The sequence below is a fragment of the Rhipicephalus sanguineus genome, unplaced genomic scaffold (assembly GCF_013339695.2).
Source record: "Rhipicephalus sanguineus isolate Rsan-2018 unplaced genomic scaffold, BIME_Rsan_1.4 Seq622, whole genome shotgun sequence".
NCBI classification, from domain to species: Eukaryota; Metazoa; Arthropoda; class Arachnida; order Ixodida; family Ixodidae; genus Rhipicephalus; species Rhipicephalus sanguineus.
In genome coordinates this window covers 697-23089 of record NW_023615642.1, presented here as the reverse complement: position 1 = coordinate 23089, position 22393 = coordinate 697, and the positions used below count along the sequence as shown (strand labels likewise).

Below are 22393 nucleotides of genomic sequence, written 5' to 3'. Positions count from 1 at the left end.
ATGCGCAGTGGCCTCGACGCTATTTCTTTGGGGCCCCACAACGACTGGGGCCCATATTCGAAAACTCCCTACTATTGCTAAGGCATGTATCAATTTGGTACTTTCAGGTCTACCGGTACTTTCTAAGTCGCTTTATCTAGAACATTCTAAAGTACACGTCAGCATCGTCGTTCAAATTTACCGCGTGTCACGGGGCCTCCGCTGAAGAGGCAATCTCGGAGAAGTTTCGCATTATTATTCAAAATGATTGCGTTACATGTGTTGCAATATCGAACGGTCATTACTTAGCCATGTTTATAATAATGTATATGGGGTTTATTTGGCTCCTTTTATTATCACGTGATTATTTGCGTCTCTATGACGTAAATAAATGGAATCATAACAAAGGACACGTTATCCTTCCGGGCAGTTTCGGTCTTGGAGTCGGACTGTGGACTAGGTGGACTCGTCGTCATCTTCATTTCGTTCTAAATTCAGTGTCGGTCATGTCGTTCGGATAACGCCGTCGTACCGTTTACGTGGTTTAGCGGTATCGACTGCGTATCTACGATGCGTGTTCCTTAGCTTCGGTGAACATTTGGAAGATTCGGCGTGTTGTGATGTGCCTCGGTGTGCTCTGACATTCATCCAGAAAAAAAAACGTTTGTGCGATCGCCGGTGCAATGTCGTCACGGACTTTCAGCTCGCGTACGCCGCTAGCTTTTTCACTGATAGTCATCTTACTACTTATCGACCCAGCACACTCGTGGGGAGGTGAGTTTTTTAAATGTTTGCTATCTTCGAAAACCACGAAGGCCGCCGTAGTTGGTGCCGGCTTCCCTCACAAAGCTTCGAAAGGGCTGATGCTCGTTTCATGCCCAGTTTTATCAGTCGATACTTAATCGCTGAGTAGGAACCTTCACACTAGCGATTGCTTTATTTCGTCCATGTTAGCTCCGAATATGCGTCGTAGCTAGATCACCACAGTTGCGGCGAGAGAGGAAGTCATGTCCTCACAGAGGCAAAGCGCCGCTTTCGTGTTGCGAGTTTCCGTTCCGTCTGATTGCGCTTGTTTTCCTTTACTTAACAACCGTGTGGGTGTATCTGTTACGGCATTGGCTCACGCCTCGGAAAAATAGAACATTCTAGAACTGCCTTGTGCGTAACGCAAGCAAGAGGTCGCACAACTGACATAATGAGAGAGAGAGAGTTTAAATGTAGTTGGGGGTTAATGTGCTACATATGACAAGACGTGGGGCATGACTCGCCTTACAGTGACGGCTAGCGTTTGTGTTATTTTTCTCCCTAGACACGTACGAATGCAGGAGAGAGTAAAGTTACACCCTAATTCACCCAACTACATACCTGCGTAAACTGTCGCGCTTGTACCCGCGCCGTCTGCTTTTCCGCAATGACTTGCATTTTTTGAACATTTGGGGCGCATTGCGTAAGCAGTGCGTTTTATTGCGTGATCCAGTTCTGTACGTCTCGTCAATATACCCGCGTAACAAACATTTGAATTATCTGTTACAACTGTTGCTTGAAAAATTCGAAGTAGCCATCTTGGTCCAAACAGGGCTTAATTTAGTTCGAACACACTGGCCAGTTGTGCATCTGGTGCTCCTGCATGTTTTCGTTATGATTTCTAAAGTTACCTCTTGCATATAAAGTATGCGTCATTGTGGCATAATGTCATGCTCACAATTTAAGCGGCGTTTCAGTGTGTTTAGACAGTTTTCTGTCAGGTACATCAGATATGATGTAAGTAGGAATGCCTGAAAATAGTACCTGCGAGTGAAACAACCAGACTGTTATGCGTGATAGCTGCTTTTGTGCTGTGCAAAAGGTAATGACGCAACGCAGGCGAAAAAAGCAAGAGGAGGTACAGGAAAGAGCGTTGCATCATCACCTTTTGCACATTATGAACCAACTAGCCCAACAACATGTTTTATTATGCTCTTGTGCTGTTTGAGCAATTGATTCTCTGAACACCTTGCATCACTTCAGGCAGTGTGCATCTACCTCAGTTCATTTTTTTCTTTCCATTGATGCTTTGCAGGGAAGAAAGTCAAACTCAAGGACGTTGAAGTGCTCACACTGAGACAGGGCCAGTACACAACAGGCCGCAGGTCGAGCCCTGTGCCCCAGCTGACATGCCTCGGCGGCAGTGCGGGCTGCCAAAATGCGCCTGCCGTTGTTCAATGCTACAACCGAGGCAGTGACGGCTACAGCACTCAGGTGACTTGGCTTCTCTTATTAAAAGGAAAGCCTCGTGTGTCTCATGCAAACAGGGCCTTGAACGAAAGCCACGGCAACGGTGACTCGAAACGGTAAAAAAAATATTGCGTGACCATGCGAGCTATGCGCACACTTAAACTTTGCGAAAGTATGCTTCGTGCTAACTTCGTCTTTGCAAAAGTTTGCAATAGGAGCAGTAAAGAAGACCATCCCATGGCACAGCAGACTTCATGGAAAGTGGAGCGGCACCAGCGGCTTGGAGAGTATAAAAAAGCCAGGTTCACATGACTGTGACTACTGACAGCTGGGGAGTAACACAGAAAGGGCGTGCTATGGGAGACACTGATACAAGGGCTAGTGCATTGTGTGGTAAGCCGAAGAAATATGCACCAGAGGGGGCTCAAAATGAGGCGTGACGAGCCAAACAGCTCATCGGTTTCTGATGAAATGTTTCAGTCTTTAAAGAAGTACTAGTGACACAAAATTTTGTGGGAGAGGTAACTCGTGAGACCGATTTGTGTGGACACGCACACATCTACAAGATATCAATGACTAATATAGTCTAGAACATAATTAAATTTCAAAGTGCATGCTGCGCAACTTCGCACGAAATGGAACATGCCGTGACATCGACATTAACTTAGTCTGAATGTAAACAACCTGCATCATGAGTTTGTGTTGGCTGCCATGCTACTTCTGTGTGCTCTTTCCCACAGTTGTCAACACGCGATGCCACGTGCGGCACTTGTGGCGAGTGCGTGACTGTTTTGCTTGCTCGCATGGCCAGCTGTGTTTACAAGAAACCCCACTGGGTCCCGCCTCTCTCAGCACTCTCTAAAAACGAAACTGAAACTTGGAGCTACAAAAACGTCTCCAAATAATTAACTGTCATGTACCCAAGCTAACGAGGTTTCTAGCCGCAATAGGTGGATTGTTAGCTACTTATTGCAACAGAAAAAAAAAAAGATGTGAGGTTTTTGTGTCAGTAGACCTTTAGTGCATTGGCACTCTGGCTTTTGTCTTAGTGATAGTCTAACAGCCCCTTGGAATCTTTCCCCCTTTCTCTTTTTTTGATACAATGTCAGTTATGAAACTGGTTAACTGGCGACTTGAAAATGGAGTGTGAATTTCTAGGCAGTTTTATATTCAAGGTAACAGTCATCCCAGATGAGAAGTATGAAAACTAAACTTTGTGATGTAGCAAAGTGGGCTAGTTGGAACATAATCATGACGGCCAGCGCAAACAAGACACGAAACACAAGTACACGACACGGGCCCTGTCTATCAACTGAAAGTTTAATGAAAAAAATTTCACCATCTCGCACCAAAGGGAACCATGTGGGGATGCGAAGGAGCGTATGGGTCGACTTAAAGTTTCATTCATCACGGGCACCTTGCCCGATGTTAACGCGTTCTTGCATGTGGAGCACACCATGAATTCACTGTAGTTGCTGTTGCTGTTAGTCGTCCCGAACTCTTGTTGGAGCATGCCACGCGGGCTCATCGCACGTCTACAGAATCTCGTTCCCCGACGCCATCACGTAATTGCTGAGAAAGTGTAAGGGGGAGAGGCCACAGCGTCTTACCCAGCCCCTTACACAGCCCTGAACGTGCGAGCACGTTCTGACTAGGATACAACGCGTTGATTCATCGCGCGTCTGCTGCAGAATCTCGTTCCCTGACGCCATCACATGATTGCTGAGAGAGTGTAAGGGGGAGAGGCCACAGCGCCTTACCCAGCCCCTTACACAGGCCCGAAGGCGCTAGCGCGTACCAGCACACGTGGTTTTGTCTGCGTTACGCCAAGCTAGGCCAGCATACGGCAGCCCGGGCCCCCAAAGTGCTCTGCACGTATCATCATCAAGGCGGTCGAAGAACAAGATGAAAAAGACTTCTCTTTGGCGCGAGCGCGCGCTCTGCACGTATCATCATCAAGGCGGTCGAAGAACAAGATGAAGAAGACTTCTCCTTGGCGCCAGCGCGCGCTCAGTACGTTGCAGATGGCTACGGTAGGTTTTAGAAAGCGGACGGTCGCCAATGGAACTACGGACAAAGCCCAGCGCAAAAAGCTGCTTCACATCTAAAACGTGGCATATTTAACAGAAAGAGAGGCCCTGATAAAACCTTGTCAAGCTTCTAATCACGTATGTTGTCGTTTACTTTCTTGCGTTTCATGTCTTGTTTGCGCTGGTCGTCATGACTAAACTTTGTCCTTTGTTTCTCAGGGCACTGGTAAAAAATGTTCACTGAAACCGTATCGAAGTATAATATTGTCCTGCATCAATTCTAAAGCCATCCATCGTACTATTCTGGATCACAGAGTGTGCTTTTAAGATGTTCTATTTAGTGCTTCACCTAGACACTTTAGCTCATGATAAATCTTCACGATGAACCAAGTGAAGTACCTGTTTGTTAATCGCATATGTGGTGAGGGCTGAAATAAAATGTGGGAAAGAGCGGATTGGAATCTCTTGTTTTGTATACCATTATGCACACTTCTATGAGTATTAAATGACGCCCGTAAATATTTTTCAAAAGGCCATAATAGCTAAACTAGCGTGTCTTACATAAATATGTTCCATGGGTCTATAGGCATTTATTGCATGTTAACTACGTCCCCAGGTCACAAATAATCATTACACAAAAATGAGCTTTGTGCTTCCTCTTATACTGCTCGTGGCTGTACAAAGGCAGTAGTCTCTGTCATTTGCTTTCTGGGATGCAGTCACTTTCAAAATGTAGTGCACAGCTAGGACTACAACTCTGAACCTGTGCCCTACAGTGTTCCTAGAACTTCACCAGGACATCGCGCTTTGCCTTTAGGTGCTGCCATGGCTTGTACCAGTAACCATATCCCCAAATGCAAACGATGGAGAACACAAACCTTCTCGAGTCGCCATCCAGTCAATTATGGTTAAAGAAAAACCAAAAATAGAACGCTGACTTTACTAGGGTATGAAATGACTCGGATGTTGACCAGTTCCTTTCTTTCAGACTGTATGTTTATCTTTATTTATTTCTTTATTTTTTCAGTGGGAGTGCAAGGCTGACATGAGCAAGTCTCAAAAGTTTGGAACAGTCGAAGTGACATGCGAAGGCTATGATTATGCCGACGACGAGTACATCTTGGCAGGATCATGTGGTGTAAGAAGTCTTCCCTCCATTTTGTCACTTGCATCCTTTTGAGGCTCATTTTATACTTAAACAATAGTTCGGACGATGTAATAATCCTAGAGTGCAGACATGTGGTTGCTTATGTGTGCAATATTCCTGTTTTTTTTGTTCAACATTTTCTGATGGAATGATTTGTCGCTGAGATTTTGGGATATTTACTTAAAGGATCAAGCCCAATTTAATTACGTTTATTATTTTTCCTTACGACAGCTAGAGTACCGATTGGAGAAGACTGGATATACTGCTGGCTCAACATATGACTCGTATAAGCAGTAAGTTTCCATTTTTTTATTATTGTCTCGTAGTGCACTGTTCACTACATGGCTTTCTGGCTCAGTTGCTACATTGCCTATGACCTTAATGTCGGCATGCACATTGCCCTGTGGAATGGAGAAAGCAAGCAGCACTTTTCTGGTCTTTCAGTGTTTTCGAATTCCAGAGGTGTAATACTTCACTGAAGCAGGACGTTCAATAAATGTCTGTAAAAATGTTTTCAAGCGAAAGCTTGATTAATTTTGATGGATTGATTTGATCAGATCATGACTGTCGTTAAATGTGAAGGGTGCTCAAATTTAAGCAGTGGATGCTTCCAAGCTTTTCAAAGGTGGCAGTGATCGAAGAAATAAACCGAGAAAGCGGCGAGGTTGGGTTGAAGATCAATATACAGAAGACAAAGATAACACTAGGTGATTCGTTAACGGAGCGCGAGTTCGTGATAGACAACCGCATCTTTGAATAGGTAGAAGAGTATGTGTATCCAGGCCAAATATTAACAGGCAAGCCTACTCGTGTAAGGGAAATCCGCCAAAGAATAAGGTTGGGATGGTGCGCATACAGTAGACATTCTCAACTCGTGACTTGTACCTTACCACTGTCTCTAAAGCAGAGATTGTGCAACCGTTGTACTTCGCCACTTCTAACATATGGGTCAGAAACCTGGAGAACAAGGAGGCTCGAGAAGCTACGGACCACCCACTGTATAATGGCATGAAAAGTGATAGGTGCAACTCTAAGGATTAGGAAGACAGCAGAGTGTATCAGAGAACAAACGGGTAGCCGATATCCTAGTATATATGTATTAAGAGGAAGAAACAGACCTGGGCAGGTCATGTCATGAGGAGGACAGATGACCGATGGTCAGTTAGAGCATTGGAATTGACACCTAGAGATGGGATGTGCGGCCGAGGACAGCTAAGGGTTAGGTGGAGCTACAAGATTAAGAAATTTGGAGGCATAAAATGGAATTGTTTTGCGTGGGAATAGGGGGTTGAAGATCATTTGAAAAGGCTTTCGTTGGGCTGTGGACATAAGATGATGAATATGATGATGATATGATGATGAATATACAATTTCTATGTCGAAGCACACAAAAAAAGAAAGCTAATTCGAAAAGTCTTGCAAGAATACATTAATCTGCAGCATTATATCTCTGCGAATCTTGTTGCTAAACGTGTTGTTTCGTTCTGCTTAAGCGAATAAGTCATGCAAAGTTCAAACGTGCCAGCGTATGTGGAACAAAAAAAGCACGCTCTAGCATGTAAACTGCAGCTATCTACAGTTGCACTTTCAGTAGGATTGAACCACAGATAACGAACACAGAGATGAATTTTCGTAGGTAGCAAAGAAAGTCTAAAATTTGCTATTCTTTAATACCTTTCTTTCGTCTTATATCAGTGTTAGCGCTTACGTAGGGAAGCAGATGAACGTGTATGTCAAGTGCTTGCGATTTCACCCACAGACAGATTACTGTCGAATATGTTTATCTTTGAACCTATTACTGACGTATGAGGCTTTTGCTCGGACTCTAGGTGCCATGTGGTTGTGTCGGTGCCCGTCTCTTGGCTTTTCAGTGCTGCGAATATAATCACCGCCCATTGTACTGGAAACGAGTGTAAGATGTAACAAACATATTGTGTTGGATGCAGCCGCACCGTACAGAGGCTTTGACTCCTTTCGAAACTGGCACTAAAACTTTAGTTTTTAAATGTCACTACATTGCCTTCCAGCTCAACGTACACCCATGGTTCCAAGTCTGGTTCGGCCTTTCAAATGATCCTCTTCCTTGCCATTGCCGCATTTATCATCTTCACCATCTACCGGACATGCCTTGCTCCGGGGCAGTTGAACGATGCCCCTCCGTCCTACGACGACGGCCCCCCGCCCGACTATCCAGGCCCGCCGAGAGGAGGCTTCTTTGGTGGTGGCGGTGGCGGAGGTGGCGGCATGCCCCCACCTCCAGGCTTCAGATCACAGTATCAAACGGATGCCAGTGAGTTGAAGCGGCTTTGATTGTGCACTAATTTAGCTTGTTTGATATAACTACAGGGTTTGTCCAGAAAATAGGAGGACTGAATTTTTTCTTTTAATTCATTGATAATGTTGACACATCGACTTAACAGTTTTCAACATTTTAACATATGTCCCCTCTGCAGTTGTCTTTTCGGTCACTTTACTCGCTTCACATCTCTCTCATAATTACTACAATACACTTCAAACAGTTGAATTAACGTCCCCTATACCTTCCTTAGAGATGGTACGGCACCTTGACAGGGGTTCACCTTAAACTCGATGTACACTCCATGAAGCCTAGGAGACAGCTGGTGCACTGGTTGCTATGACCCCCCACCATTCAGCCAGTGCAGTAACATCCCCCTCCTTGGGCACGTTTTGGTAGGAAAAAACTCGGTCCTACTACTTCCCGGACAAACCCTGTATGTCCCATGGGGGAAGGAAAAATTGGAATACATAGTTCATTGGTGCAGCACGATTGGAAACAGAAGTGATTGTCAGAGACATTCATGGTCGTTGGCCATTTTTGAATTGTTGTCAGGCAGTTGGTCACGTGACCAGCTGCAGGCAGTTGAAGAATATGAAGACTAGCTGTTGGACAGAATGGAATGAAATGCACTCACAGACCCTGTCGAAAATGCTAATTTGGAGCATCTATGGCTTGTTGCTCACATGAGGCAGACAAGATGCCGTTGCTTATGTGTGGAGATTTGCAGCTAGGAGCATGAATAGACCAGGGACGCATTTCCTTCTGTCCTGTTATGGTTATCAGGCATTGTTCGAATCAAGAGCAATTCAACGAGAAGTGGAGTAGACGGCTTGTTTTCTTTTATGATAATCATTGCATTATCCCGGTTCAGGTGACGATCTTATGCCTGCTATATTTTTATTTATTTTGTAATACCCTCGGGGTCACGAGCGTTATGAGGGGGGTAGAAACATGATTTTTATTACTCGTACGTTAGCTAAAATAGTAAGGTTATCTACAAAGAGAACCGGCAAGTTCGATGGCTTCGTTATGCAACGTTAGCTAGTGCGGGACAAAACTGGTGATTGTAAGGTTATCTACAAAGAGAACCGGCAAGTTCGATGGCTTCGTTATGCAACGTTAGCTAGTGCGGGACAAAACTGGTGATTGTAAGGTTATCTACAAAGAGAACCGGCAAGTTCGATGGCTTCGTTATGCAATGTTAGCTAGTGCGGGACAAAACTGGTGATTGTAAGGTTATCTACAAAGAGAACCGGCAAGTTCGATGGCTTCGTTATGCAACGTTAGCTAGTGCGGGACAAAACTGGTGATTGTAAGGTTATCTACAAAGAGAACCGGCAAGTTCGATGGCTTCGTTATGCAACGTTAGCTAGTGCGGGACAAAACTGGTGATTGTAAGGTTATCTACAAAGAGAACCGGCAAGTTCGATGGCTTCGTTATGCAATGTTAGCTAGTGCGGGACAAAACTGGTGATTGTAAGGTTATCTACAAAGAGAACCGGCAAGTTCGATGGCTTCGTTATGCAACGTTAGCTAGTGCGGGACAAAACTGGTGATTGTAAGGTTATCTACAAAGAGAACCGGTAAGTTCGATGGCTTCGTTATGCAACGTTAGCTAGTGCGGGACAAAACTGGTGATTGTAAGGTTATCTACAAAGAGAACCGGCAAGTTCGATGGCTTCGTTATGCAACGTTAGCTAGTGCGGGACAAAACTGGTGATTGTAAGGTTATCTACAAAGAGAACCGGCAAGTTCGATGGCTTCGTTATGCAACGTTAGCTAGTGCGGGACAAAACTGGTGATTGTAAGGTTATCTACAAAGAGAACCGGCAAGTTCGATGGCTTCGTTATGCAATGTTAGCTAGTGCGGGACAAAACTGGTGATTGTAAGGTTATCTACAAAGAGAACCGGCAAGTTCGATGGCTTCGTTATGCAACGTTAGCTAGTGCGGGACAAAACTGGTGATTGTAAGGTTATCTACAAAGAGAACCGGCAAGTTCGATGGCTTCGTTATGCAACGTTAGCTAGTGCGGGACAAAACTGGTGATTGTAAGGTTATCTACAAAGAGAACCGGCAAGTTCGATGGCTTCGTTATGCAACGTTAGCTAGTGCGGGACAAAACTGGTGATTGTAAGGTTATCTACAAAGAGAACCGGCAAGTTCGATGGCTTCGTTATGCAACGTTAGCTAGTGCGGGACAAAACTGGTGATTGTAAGGTTATCTACAAAGAGAACCGGCAAGTTCGATGGCTTCGTTATGCAACGTTAGCTAGTGCGGGACAAAACTGGTGATTGTAAGGTTATCTACAAAGAGAACCGGCAAGTTCGATGGCTTCGTTATGCAACGTTAGCTAGTGCGGGACAAAACTGGTGATTGTAAGGTTATCTACAAAGAGAACCGGCAAGTTCGATGGCTTCGTTATGCAACGTTAGCTAGTGCGGGACAAAACTGGTGATTGTAAGGTTATCTACAAAGAGAACCGGCAAGTTCGATGGCTTCGTTATGCAATGTTAGCTAGTGCGGGACAAAACTGGTGATTGTAAGGTTATCTACAAAGAGAACCGGCAAGTTCGATGGCTTCGTTATGCAATGTTAGCTAGTGCGGGACAAAACTGGTGATTGTAAGGTTATCTACAAAGAGAACCGGCAAGTTCGATGGCTTCGTTATGCAATGTTAGCTAGTGCGGGACAAAACTGGTGATTGTAAGGTTATCTACAAAGAGAACCGGCAAGTTCGATGGCTTCGTTATGCAATGTTAGCTAGTGCGGGACAAAACTGGTGATTGTAAGGTTATCTACAAAGAGAACCGGCAAGTTCGATGGCTTCGTTATGCAACTGTTAGCTAGTGCGGGACAAAACTGGTGATTGTAAGGTTATCTACAAAGAGAACCGGCAAGTTCGATGGCTTCGTTATGCAACGTTAGCTAGTGCGGGACAAAACTGGTGATTGTAAGGTTATCTACAAAGAGAACCGGCAAGTTCGATGGCTTCGTTATGCAACGTTAGCTAGTGCGGGACAAAACTGGTGATTGTAAGGTTATCTACAAAGAGAACCGGCAAGTTCGATGGCTTCGTTATGCAACGTTAGCTAGTGCGGGACAAAACTGGTGATTGTAAGGTTATCTACAAAGAGAACCGGCAAGTTCGATGGCTTCGTTATGCAACGTTAGCTAGTGCGGGACAAAACTGGTGATTGTAAGGTTATCTACAAAGAGAACCGGCAAGTTCGATGGCTTCGTTATGCAACGTTAGCTAGTGCGGGACAAAACTGGTGATTGTAAGGTTATCTACAAAGAGAACCGGCAAGTTCGATGGCTTCGTTATGCAACGTTAGCTAGTGCGGGACAAAACTGGTGATTGTAAGGTTATCTACAAAGAGAACCGGCAAGTTCGATGGCTTCGTTATGCAACGTTAGCTAGTGCGGGACAAAACTGGTGATTGTAAGGTTATCTACAAAGAGAACCGGCAAGTTCGATGGCTTCGTTATGCAACGTTAGCTAGTGCGGGACAAAACTGGTGATTGTAAGGTTATCTACAAAGAGAACCGGCAAGTTCGATGGCTTCGTTATGCAATGTTAGCTAGTGCGGGACAAAACTGGTGATTGTAAGGTTATCTACAAAGAGAACCGGCAAGTTCGATGGCTTCGTTATGCAACGTTAGCTAGTGCGGGACAAAACTGGTGATTGTAAGGTTATCTACAAAGAGAACCGGCAAGTTCGATGGCTTCGTTATGCAACTGTTAGCTAGTGCGGGACAAAACTGGTGATTGTAAGGTTATCTACAAAGAGAACCGGCAAGTTCGATGGCTTCGTTATGCAACGTTAGCTAGTGCGGGACAAAACTGGTGATTGTAAGGTTATCTACAAAGAGAACCGGCAAGTTCGATGGCTTCGTTATGCAACTGTTAGCTAGTGCGGGACAAAACTGGTGATTGTAAGGTTATCTACAAAGAGAACCGGCAAGTTCGATGGCTTCGTTATGCAATGTTAGCTAGTGCGGGACAAAACTGGTGATTGTAAGGTTATCTACAAAGAGAACCGGCAAGTTCGATGGCTTCGTTATGCAACGTTAGCTAGTGCGGGACAAAACTGGTGATTGTAAGGTTATCTACAAAGAGAACCGGCAAGTTCGATGGCTTCGTTATGCAATGTTAGCTAGTGCGGGACAAAACTGGTGATTGTAAGGTTATCTACAAAGAGAACCGGCAAGTTCGATGGCTTCGTTATGCAACGTTAGCTAGTGCGGGACAAAACTGGTGATTGTAAGGTTATCTACAAAGAGAACCGGCAAGTTCGATGGCTTCGTTATGCAAGTTAGCTAGTGCGGGACAAAACTGGTGATTGTAAGGTTATCTACAAAGAGAACCGGCAAGTTCGATGGCTTCGTTATGCAACGTTAGCTAGTGCGGGACAAAAACTGGTGATTGTAAGGTTATCTACAAAGAGAACCGGCAAGTTCGATGGCTTCGTTATGCAATGTTAGCTAGTGCGGGACAAAACTGGTGATTGTAAGGTTATCTACAAAGAGAACCGGCAAGTTCGATGGCTTCGTTATGCAACGTTAGCTAGTGCGGGACAAAACTGGTGATTGTAAGGTTATCTACAAAGAGAACCGGCAAGTTCGATGGCTTCGTTATGCAATGTTAGCTAGTGCGGGACAAAACTGGTGATTGTAAGGTTATCTACAAGAGAACCGGCAAGTTCGATGGCTTCGTTATGCAACGTTAGCTAGTGCGGGACAAAACTGGTGATTGTAAGGTTATCTACAAAGAGAACCGGCAAGTTCGATGGCTTCGTTATGCAATGTTAGCTAGTGCGGGACAAAACTGGTGATTGTAAGGTTATCTACAAAGAGAACCGGCAAGTTCGATGGCTTCGTTATGCAATGTTAGCTAGTGCGGGACAAAACTGGTGATTGTAAGGTTATCTACAAAGAGAACCGGCAAGTTCGATGGCTTCGTTATGCAATGTTAGCTAGTGCGGGACAAAACTGGTGATTGTAAGGTTATCTACAAAGAGAACCGGCAAGTTCGATGGCTTCGTTATGCAATGTTAGCTAGTGCGGGACAAAACTGGTGATTGTAAGGTTATCTACAAAGAAAACCGGCAAGTTCGATGGCTTCGTTATGCAATGTTAGCTAGTGCGGGACAAAACTGGTGATTGTGACCACAGATCCGAGAAGTCGGTTCCAGTCAAGAGATGTTCTGGGGGACAAATGAATAGCTGCACATTTTGTTAGAGATGATGTAACACCAACTTCATCAGCATGATCAATCCTAGCTTATACATAAGAAGGGGAGAAAAAATGAGTGTGTCACAAAAAGTAGGAATGATGTTTCTTGAGAAGACTGACTGGGTGTGAACATTTCAGGTTGTGGCACAGCTCGTGCCCCCGGTGCCGCTGGTGGCATAGGAGGTGGTGGTTTCTGGACTGGGGCGGCCGCAGGTGGCCTGCTGGGATATCTCTTGGGAAACACCAAGTAAGTCCAGAAATGAGCTTGCTCTTCTCTTGTTGTTTGTTGGATGATATGATACGCACATACACAGGGTATTTCAGCTAACTCGTCCCTAGTAATAAAAAAAAAACATTTGCTACATGCGTAGGATTGGCCCAGTATTGTTCCGAACTGTGTGCGGCACATCATGGTATTTTTTTTCAATCCACCAAGCTAGGTAATTAGCGAAGGTTGTTTAATTACCTTTTTTTAATTATTAGTAAGTCTAGCAAGAAATCTTGAATACAGAATTTCTACCACTTGTTCTGAAGCATCAGAATATTTCATCTGTGCTAAGATAACTGCCAATTTTCCAAGCTGGGTAATTAACAGATATTGCTTAATTAACCTTTAAAATAATAACTAATGAAAACGATTGAATAGAAAAGTTGTAATGCTTGTACAACAATGTTGGATTATTTCATATCTGCTAAGATAACTGCCTTGTTTAATTTTTTACAACTTTTTTTTAGAGTGCGGTAAGTTAAAAAGCATGGTTCATCCCTCCGTCATAGGAATTGGTATAACACGAAAGTAAAATGTGCCCTCGCAGAAACAGTTGAATGTTTATTATACACTGATATGCGAGAGCTTGCACCTTGTCTGTTGGTGTTTGGCAGCTATAGCACCGCTTGATGTGGACACATCCACGCTGACGCCTGGAGGTACCTACATCTCTGGCACAGTAATTTGGGTATATGGCATCATTTGCAGAGAGAAGGGGGAGCACTTTCTAGCCGACATTGAGAATTAATTCTAAATTCCAGGCCGCATGCTGCGCTATAGCGTTTGGCTCGTGTGTTCTTGGGAGCCCCGATTATCGATCGGCAGCGTTTTCTGACCATGCTGAAAAAGTGTTGCAGGGCTTCTTAAAGCTGTCGTTATGATCTACAATATCTCAATGTGACCTCAAGTATGTTGAGCTCTTGTCCTATGCACCGGCAACAGAGATGTCAGAAACAAACCTGCGATAATTAAACATCGGAAGTGATAACTCACAAGCTAGCCATAACATACAGTCGCTAAATAGTGTAGCCTCGGCTTATGTTCCACGAGCTCATGTGCACAGCAATTCATCTTATCTTGTTCTACATTATCATACTCTCTCGTCGTCAATGTAACCTACTCACCATATTTAACTCTTGCAGTAATGCTGGCTACAGTACTGGGTATGGCTACCCTAGGGAAGGAACGTTTCGCCCGTCTTCCTCGTTCAGCACATCATCGTTTGGCGGTGCTTCAACGTCGAGTGAAACACATACATCCTCTGGTAAGACAACTGATTGTTTTGTCCCCTGAACAGGAAATGAAGAAACCCTTTGTAAATTCTTAAATAATATCATGTCTTATTTGTAGGACATTGAGAGTACTTGTGTCAACACCACGCTACTGTTGGCACCTTCTTATAATTCTTTCTTTAGCAGTGGCAATGCATTTGCATGAACGGTTGCTGCTTAGTATTCTTTCGGAGCAGTTTTGCGAGGTAGTAAGCAGCGCAAACCATGATGCCAAGCTATGCAATTCCTTTTTGCTTCTTCCAGCGTTACTTTTCGCGACCTTTGCCACTGTAACTTCACTTTGATAAGTGACGCTTCCATCTTAATTTTACAGGTTTCGGAGGCACACGCCGAAGGTAGTCAAAACGGCCGCCGACCAAAATTCTGACGCACACCTTCATCAAGCACCGACCTCACCACTGTGATCACCCAAAATCTCGTCATTGAAATAAAATTACTCTACCTTTCCATGTTATTTATTTGTTGGTAACCACAAGGAGGAAGAGCCTTGAGGTTCTTCCTCCTTGGTCGGATCTGAAGTTCTGCAGGATCACAGTGGTAATGTTGGGGAAATTCCTCATGGTAATGCGGAATGCAAATAGATATTTAGTACTGTAAATGAGACAGAAACTGAGTATTGCTTGTCCATCTCCAACAACACCATTTTGCGATGGTGCAAGAACATTAAAGGGGTGCTTGCTTTGAACTGAATATGTTTATTCATAAATGTTGCCGAAAAAAGGCAAGTACAAAGCAAAAAAGTCACGGAAAAATAATATAATTGTTGAGGTTTAATGTCCCAAAACCACAATTTGATTATGAGAGACGCCGTAGTGGAGGGCTTTGGAAACTTTGACCGTCCGGTGTTCTTTTACGTGCACGTAAATCTAAGTACACAGGCCTCAAACATTTTCGCCTCCATCGAAAATGCGGCCGCCGCAGCCGGGATTCGGTCCCGTGACCTGCGGGTCAACAGTCAAGTACCGTGACCCCTAGACCAGTGTGACGGAAAAAGTCTGTGTTTTGCTTGTAGCTTGCGCTGTTCCAACTTTTTTTATCGCTTGTACATTCTGTTCAAAGGTAAGGCTTTAATACTAACCTGTATCAAGATGTGCACGTGCTTAGGGCAAACGTGTTGCAAAAAATGTTGCAAAAGTTAACAGGTTAATATGCAGAGTGCCAAACTCGTCAGCGTGCTCCTGAAGCGACATTTATTGAGCAAACATCAAGCACAGTGACAAGTTGCACTGTTTTGCGGAAGTCCTGTCCAAACTGATTTCTTAGAACATTGTGGCCAACACCCAGGCCTGCAATAGCAAGTTAGGTATTGCGTTGTTAAGAATGAGGGCAAAAGTTCGATACACCGCACACCCTCCTCCTCGCCCCCCCCCCCCCTGCCCTAACGAGTTGGAAGTTCTGTCCACCATGTGGGATACCGAGCATAAAACGACGCAACACCTGCCTACCGAACCCCACTGCACAGACGGCGGTGTGCTTGTGCTTTCATTCTATCTAGATTTTCCAGTGACTAATTCCATCCCCCTTACCCCGAAAAAAAGAAAAAAGGCCACTGCTGTGTAGCCATCTAGCTATATTCTAAACACACTGCAAAACAATTTTATGTGGTCATCGCTGGTTTTGGTTTCCGTTGCAACCAAATACAGGGCAAGTGCGATGTTAGATCCGTCGAAGGCAAAAGCTGACACTGTAGTATTGAACTGCAATTTTTCAACATCAAAGAAGTAACAAGGTAAATGGAGGTATATCGTACCGCGCAAGCGGGCTGACGAGCCAGAAAAGGCACGAAAGCGAAATACTAAGGGGATGCCGCTGCTCGAAGCTTCTAAAGTTCGCGCCATTTTCATGCCGCTCCCTTTCCTGACGTCATGTACTGTGATCATGGTTTTGACTCAGTGAACAATTAAGCTTTATTATCAGTACAAAAACAACTTTATCGTGTTATAAAACAGCCAGACACTCAATAGCAACTTTTCAGAACATTTCTGTGATGCCTTGGAGCCACGTTTATTTCTGGCGGGAATTTCAAAAAGTGACATTTGCATCCGTTCTTTTTTCTTCGTGTAATAGTAAATGAAAGGTGAACGGGTGAAAATTGAGTCTTCAAATAACGTGTTACCACCTTTAGCTGTTATGTAAGAGACCATCAGCTTTTCTTTCAGTGCGTTCCAGGCTGTAGGTTGCGCAGCAGATCGCCGCCGATGGTGCAGCGCGTGCCGGCTGCAGAAACGTGCAACAAAGATAAACGGCCGTGCGTTTTCCTTTATCACCAGTATCACCAAGAATCGAGGTTCGATAAATGCTAGACAGACCAAGAAGCATTAAGCGGCTGCTTTCTCATGCTACAAAAATAGAAAGGATCCAGTTACACGCCGTGAAAACCAAAGCTATCCGTCGGTTTCACGGAGTGTAACTTTTGTATTGCCGTACCAATGGCCTCCGCACCCACGCCGAAGTAAGTACGTTCCGCGAGCTTATAACGACGTTTTCGACGGCCGCCCCATTCAGTTCGTGGACCGAGCTACCAGCCGGCCTTCCCGTCTGCTCGCTTTGCTCCGTGGTGCCGTCCGAGAACCACTCGCTGAGCTGCACGCACGGCTATTGTGGCCCGTGCTTCCTGGAAAGCGTGACGAAGCCTTCGACCTAGGTACGGTGTCCCATGGACGGCAAGGCATTTCTCCCGTGCAAGCCCGTGCCTTCGGTCGCCACCGATTTCCACGCTCCTCGTGGGTTGTTGGCGATGGTCTCGCATGCGGCTACACTGGCACCATGGAAGAACTATTGGCTCACGTCCTCGACTGCTAAGAGGTGTCTTGCGGCCTCTGCTCCGCGAGGATGCTGCGAGCTCCTCGTTGGTCAGGTGGAGGCCGCCCATTCGGCCGAGCACGGTCCAATTCAAGGCCGAAGGTACCAGGTCCAAGCACAGGAACGAAAAGGTCGTAGCGCCGTATACGCGTCCTCCGACAACCCGATCGCGGTGGGAGACGGTGACACAGCGCCCAAAGAAGCCCGTGAACCAGTCTCAACGGAGGCCGCGTGAGCGGTCTTCCAGCTTCTTTCGCAGGAACACCTCCTCATCCTGGAAGCTATGTCGAAACTGCTAGCTGCGACCAGGACCGCGTCCGTGGTGGCGGACGACGTGAAGCGAGCGACCGGGACGATGTTGCGCGACGTCTAGGGCACGCTCGAGGTTATCAACGGCCGCTTGTCTGCAGTCGCCACTGCATCCGGCGTCACCCCCAGCGCTGCGCCTTCCATCTCCGCAGATTCCACGTCTGCCGTGCCCCCAACATATTGCGTCAGGCAGTACGTGTGAACGGTGCGTCAGTACTCGAAGTTTCGCGTCGGCATACACAACGTTTCAGTCTCACGTTCATCATTGCTCCGGGTTACAGGGTCCAGATCACCGTCTCCGTCTGCTTTGCCGGCATCACGCTCGTCGAACTTAGCGCGTCGGTGAAGGTTCGCCATGGTGACGTCGAAAGAAGCCAGCCGCTTGCGTGGCTGTTCCAGGTAACGAGTCTGTTCATCATGTTCGACAGATCTGGAAACGGCGTTCACGTGACTAGCTTGTTCACTCCGGACCTTTTTAAGACCGTTTCGCAGAGGTGAACATATATCTGGTGAAGGTGAACATCTCTGGCCCGCTGGATGAAGAAGTGCCTCTGGTCTCGGATGAGCATCGGCAAGGTGAAGAGGGTCACCTTTGAACTCGATTACGTTGAAGACGACGAATTTACTTTAGCCTTCAGTGCTTGATCCCTCGATACTGTAAATTAACTTGTTTTTATTGTTTAAGAATTGTTTTTTTTTATTTTCGCTTATTCTTTACGTCGCTTCATGACGTAGCGTTTATTTTTTTTCATGACTACACCATTAATATATCGCAATAAATGCATATATCTTTTCGTAAATGGAAAACCGGTCATATAGATCAGTTGTGTCTCGTACCGGCACCGCAGCCGACGCACAAAGTGTGTGTTTCCACGTGGCGCCGTGGTGTCTCCCTCTCTGCGTTCCCAGCTCCGCAGCTCGTGTCGCTCTGTTTAGTAAGATACGCACGTACACTTGCAGCACGGTGGTATAGATACACAATAAGGTAATCTGTGAATGGGAAAAAATTGCCTGAAGAAATTGCTGGGACGTGGACGCACGGACGTGCGCACGTCCTGTCGTCTTCCTTGGTCCCTAATTTGCAGCGCCGTTTCATTGACTTAGCCCACTTCACCCCCACGCTAATGGAGAACTCAGCACACCACTGGCGTTTGCATGTGAATATATACACACACACATACAAACGCACGCACGAACCCCCCCCCCCCACCCCCACCCCCATCCAGGATTGCAGGCACCTGGTTTTGCACTGCCTCCGTGATCAGCCCACTTTTGACCAAGCTACGATGTCATGTGATGACGCACAGGAGCGAAGGAACGAGGCGGCTAAACCAGAACCGACGCCAGCAGTGAACACGATCCGTGGCTTCACGTGCCACTGCGAAACGCCGTCTTTATTTTCTTCTCTGGAGGTCGCGTGCTCTCCGGTTTTGTTCGACGCCCAAAGGAGGCCGCTACAACGGCATTATGTCACGTTACTTCACAGGACGCGAGGCGCCGCAGGACGCGAGACGCCTATATATTGTCAAATTTCGTGTTTAGTGAGGTACATATAAGGCTTTCGCCGTATGTCTTGGGCTTCGAAGGCTATAATCCGCGCGGTACATGCCATAAGCTGTGCCCATCGTGTGAAAGAGTTTTTGAAACTTAGTAAAAGAAAGAAAGAAAACAAAAACTTCATCGTGCACGGTACACGTGACACAACTACGCGCATATGCGCTCAACGGAGAGGGCGATATAAATGGCAATTTGAGGTTTTCATGTACATACGAGAGACGTATGACAAGTCGGACATTTGGACACCGTGATAGCACGTCTTTCCCCAGTATGGTATATGTTTAATTTTTAAACTGCTAGCTGCTATGAAATCGCCCTACATCATGACCGACCCCCTCAGTGGGCAGGTACCACATGTATGCGAAAGGTAAATGAGGGGAGGAGAGGGCACTATTTCTGCAGCCCTTAAACGGAGCACGCCATGCTTCAGTGGGGAAGGCCAGGAAATGGACTAAAAGGTGGGAAGAAGTAGCACCACCTAAATATAGGAGGTGGTCCAGTGGTCCAGCCCGGTGTCCCCAAGACAGCACCGCATTGAAGACCTAGCTGTGTTGGCGGGCAGGGAACAGTAGCTCCTTCTGGGCAGGGTGCCTGCTCCAGTGCTTCTTTTGCCACACACTCCGTGCAAGCTCGAGGCAAAAACAACAATAACAATACTTTAGTTGTACTCAGAGAGGGCATGATCAGGCCGACTAGGCTGCAGGAGGTGCAACAACCGGAGTGGGCTGCGTGCCCAACCTGAACTCGCAGGACGCACAGAGGTGTCTTCAGGGCGGCCGTCCAATGTGGAGCCAATTCGAAGAAAGAACAGCAGGGACCGTTCTAGCCTGGTAAGCACGTGGTCAGTCAGTGGCGTTGGGGTTCCCTCCTGGCCATATAGAGTCATGTAAGCCGAGCAACAGCCGAGTGTGCCTCGAGTTATCGGATGCGACAACTCTATATATTGCGAGCGTTTCAATTAGGTGCACCATCGAGTAGCAATAGCATTGAACGAGTAACACGTTCTCTGATATTTCTGCTTGCTCCGGGATCCTGTGCAGCGAGATTTTGAGATTCGAGACTGCTGTCTTAGTGGGCATGTAGCTTGGTTGGTTGGTTGAAAAAACTTTATTTGTTGAAAAAACTTTATTTATGTAGCTTGGTGACCAGGAGAAATGCGCTGAAGCCGACCCTCTCTGGCGCCTGTGCAGTTTGACAAGTCCTACACAAAACGGTACGAACAGTCGCATTCAGCATGTTTGCGCGCAATTGTAGGGCGCATCAACACTTTGAGCTTTAATTTGTTCATAAGGATTGCGCGTCACATAGGACACCGCGTCTTATGGTACCGTACAACCTGGTGCGAAGCGAAAAGACCAATTTCGGCGAACACAGCCGCAGACTGCTTGTCGCGTCAGGCAACCATGCGCCAGGCCTGCTGAGTTTGGTTCTCGCTTTAGTACGCGCCGAGTTGAAACAAGAGTTGTTTTGAGCTTCTAATTTCGCGTCACTTCGTTGATCGATCAAGCAAAAAGCTGCACCACCCTAGAAATTCGATATTCAGCGAATCGGCCGCTAATCCCGATAGCCGCGTTAAGGCGTTTGCCGCCGCAAAGCGCCCGTGACAGAGTAATCGCGTTTACTCTCCAAGAGTTGGCGGACCCGTATATCGCGTTTTCGTTCGTAATTTGCGCTTTTCGGGGTTGTCCTCAACCCGGCTGGAAATTTTAGTCGATTTTAGCGTTCATATTCGGACGCACGTCACTTCATGCAGGCAAATAAGGCTGCCCTTTCGCGCCGCCCGCTTAGATGCTGAAGAGGATCGTCCCATCATGTACAGCTGACTAGCCCTCTGCCTGCTTCACTTGCGAAACAGGTAACTAAAAGTGGTTGTCTTTCTACCGCCGTGTTGAATTTATCTAAAAATCGGTTGAAATGCTTCTCATTTAGTTTAACTCGAGCTTGCGTCGCCAACTCACTCCACTGCAATTCCATAAGCGGTCAATCTTTTTGCTTGTTGGTGCCTCTTATATGCCAATGCCCTAGTTATACCCCCGAATTGGGCCGGTGTTACGCGCAGTTGTCATAAAAATGCGTGTTAACTACACGAGACGTCGTTTTCCGGTATTTCTGAACGTCTATGCAGGTTAAGAGGCCCACACTTGGCGTGCGCGCTTCCATTAGGTTCAAAATACAAAGAAAAGTGACCGCTTCCCGTACATTCTGTACACTGTTATCCCGTACGTTCGCTTTTGTTTATGGAGTATTATGATTTATTGTAACCGGTGCTTCGTTGGTATATGTTTGTTAGGGGATTACTTTTGTTGCTGCGTTATTTCGTGTGCACTTGATCAAACGCGGTGGCCGGGTTATCTGATATGTTATAATAATGCTTAATGGGCCGGCGCGCTTAGCTTCGTCGCCCGAAGTTTAGCGATTGTTAGCACTTTCATTAAGGCGCTGTCCTCGCACTGGCTTTCTTTAAAGAATAAGCTAGGGGAAAAAAAAAGCGCACCGTTGCTTCAGTTGAAGCTTACGTTGGCATATTTATGGCGGCCTTTCGTGCGCTTAAAATTTTTATGCACGTATGAAGAACGGTAAGCGCCAAGGAAGCAGCGAACAATTAGCAGAAATTGATATCATTCTGCACGTCGTTATCAGGAAACGTTTGATTGCCAATGTTGAGGCTGTTGAAGATAGTAGAAGTCGTTTATTGGCAACTGATTGGCGCACTGTTTGGTGGGGACAATTATTATTGGAGTCTTTCGTTTTTTTTTTTTTTAATTACCAGCTTAACAACTCATAATCTTTTTGGTTGTTGCTGTTGCTTAGGCTTAGGCTGGTTTTGTGTACGACCTTGAAAATAGTTAGTGTTTCAAGTCTGATTGGACAGTTATATTTGTGAATTGTCAGTGTATTGTAAGGGCTGCTAAATTGGGTATTAAGTTTTGGGCACTACATCTTTGTAGAAGCCATCTGTGCAGATAATATGTTGGATACAAAAATGTTTCCGCTTCCGCTCAGACATGGTTCGTAGCGCGACTTTTTGTTTTGTTTTGTTTCTTTTTCATTTCATTTCTTTTTTTTTTCACCATAGTACAGTGCAATGCTAAATGCCAATCATCCTCTTGCCCCAAATTCAGGACAAGAGCCTGAAAAAAAAAAGAAAAATTGGCAGCCAAATGTGAGTACCCGTTATGTTTTGAATGTAAGCAGCGGGCACTCAAGCCAATGTCAAATAATTTAAAAAAGAATTTTTGGAACCACGAACAATCGCT

General features: G+C 45.8%; 1 protein-coding gene across 1 annotated transcript; it reads left to right on the top strand.

Annotated features, from left to right (window-relative positions):
* Nucleotides 1–386: 386 nt before the first annotated feature.
* Nucleotides 387–14915, top strand: LOC119377936 (store-operated calcium entry-associated regulatory factor). The gene is made up of 8 exons (XM_037647219.2): nt 387–753; nt 2039–2217; nt 5251–5361; nt 5602–5663; nt 7398–7660; nt 13047–13155; nt 14319–14440; nt 14782–14915. The coding sequence occupies exons 1-8, from the start codon at nt 663–665 to the stop codon at nt 14805–14807; spliced, it is 963 nt and encodes a 320-aa protein (XP_037503147.1). The 5' UTR covers nt 387–662; the 3' UTR covers nt 14808–14915.
* The last annotated feature ends 7478 nt before the right edge of the window (nt 14916–22393 follow it).

Excerpts from the sequence above, each read along its gene's own strand:
- LOC119377936 (XM_037647219.2), top strand. The coding sequence starts at position 663 with ATGTCGTCACGGACTTTCAGCTCGCGTACGCCGCTAGCTTTTTCACTG. Across the intron at positions 5,362-5,601 it reads TCTTGGCAGGATCATGTGGT|CTAGAGTACCGATTGGAGAA; the intron begins GTAAGAAGTCTT and ends TCCTTACGACAG. Across the intron at positions 14,441-14,781 it reads TGAAACACATACATCCTCTG|GTTTCGGAGGCACACGCCGA; the intron begins GTAAGACAACTG and ends TTAATTTTACAG.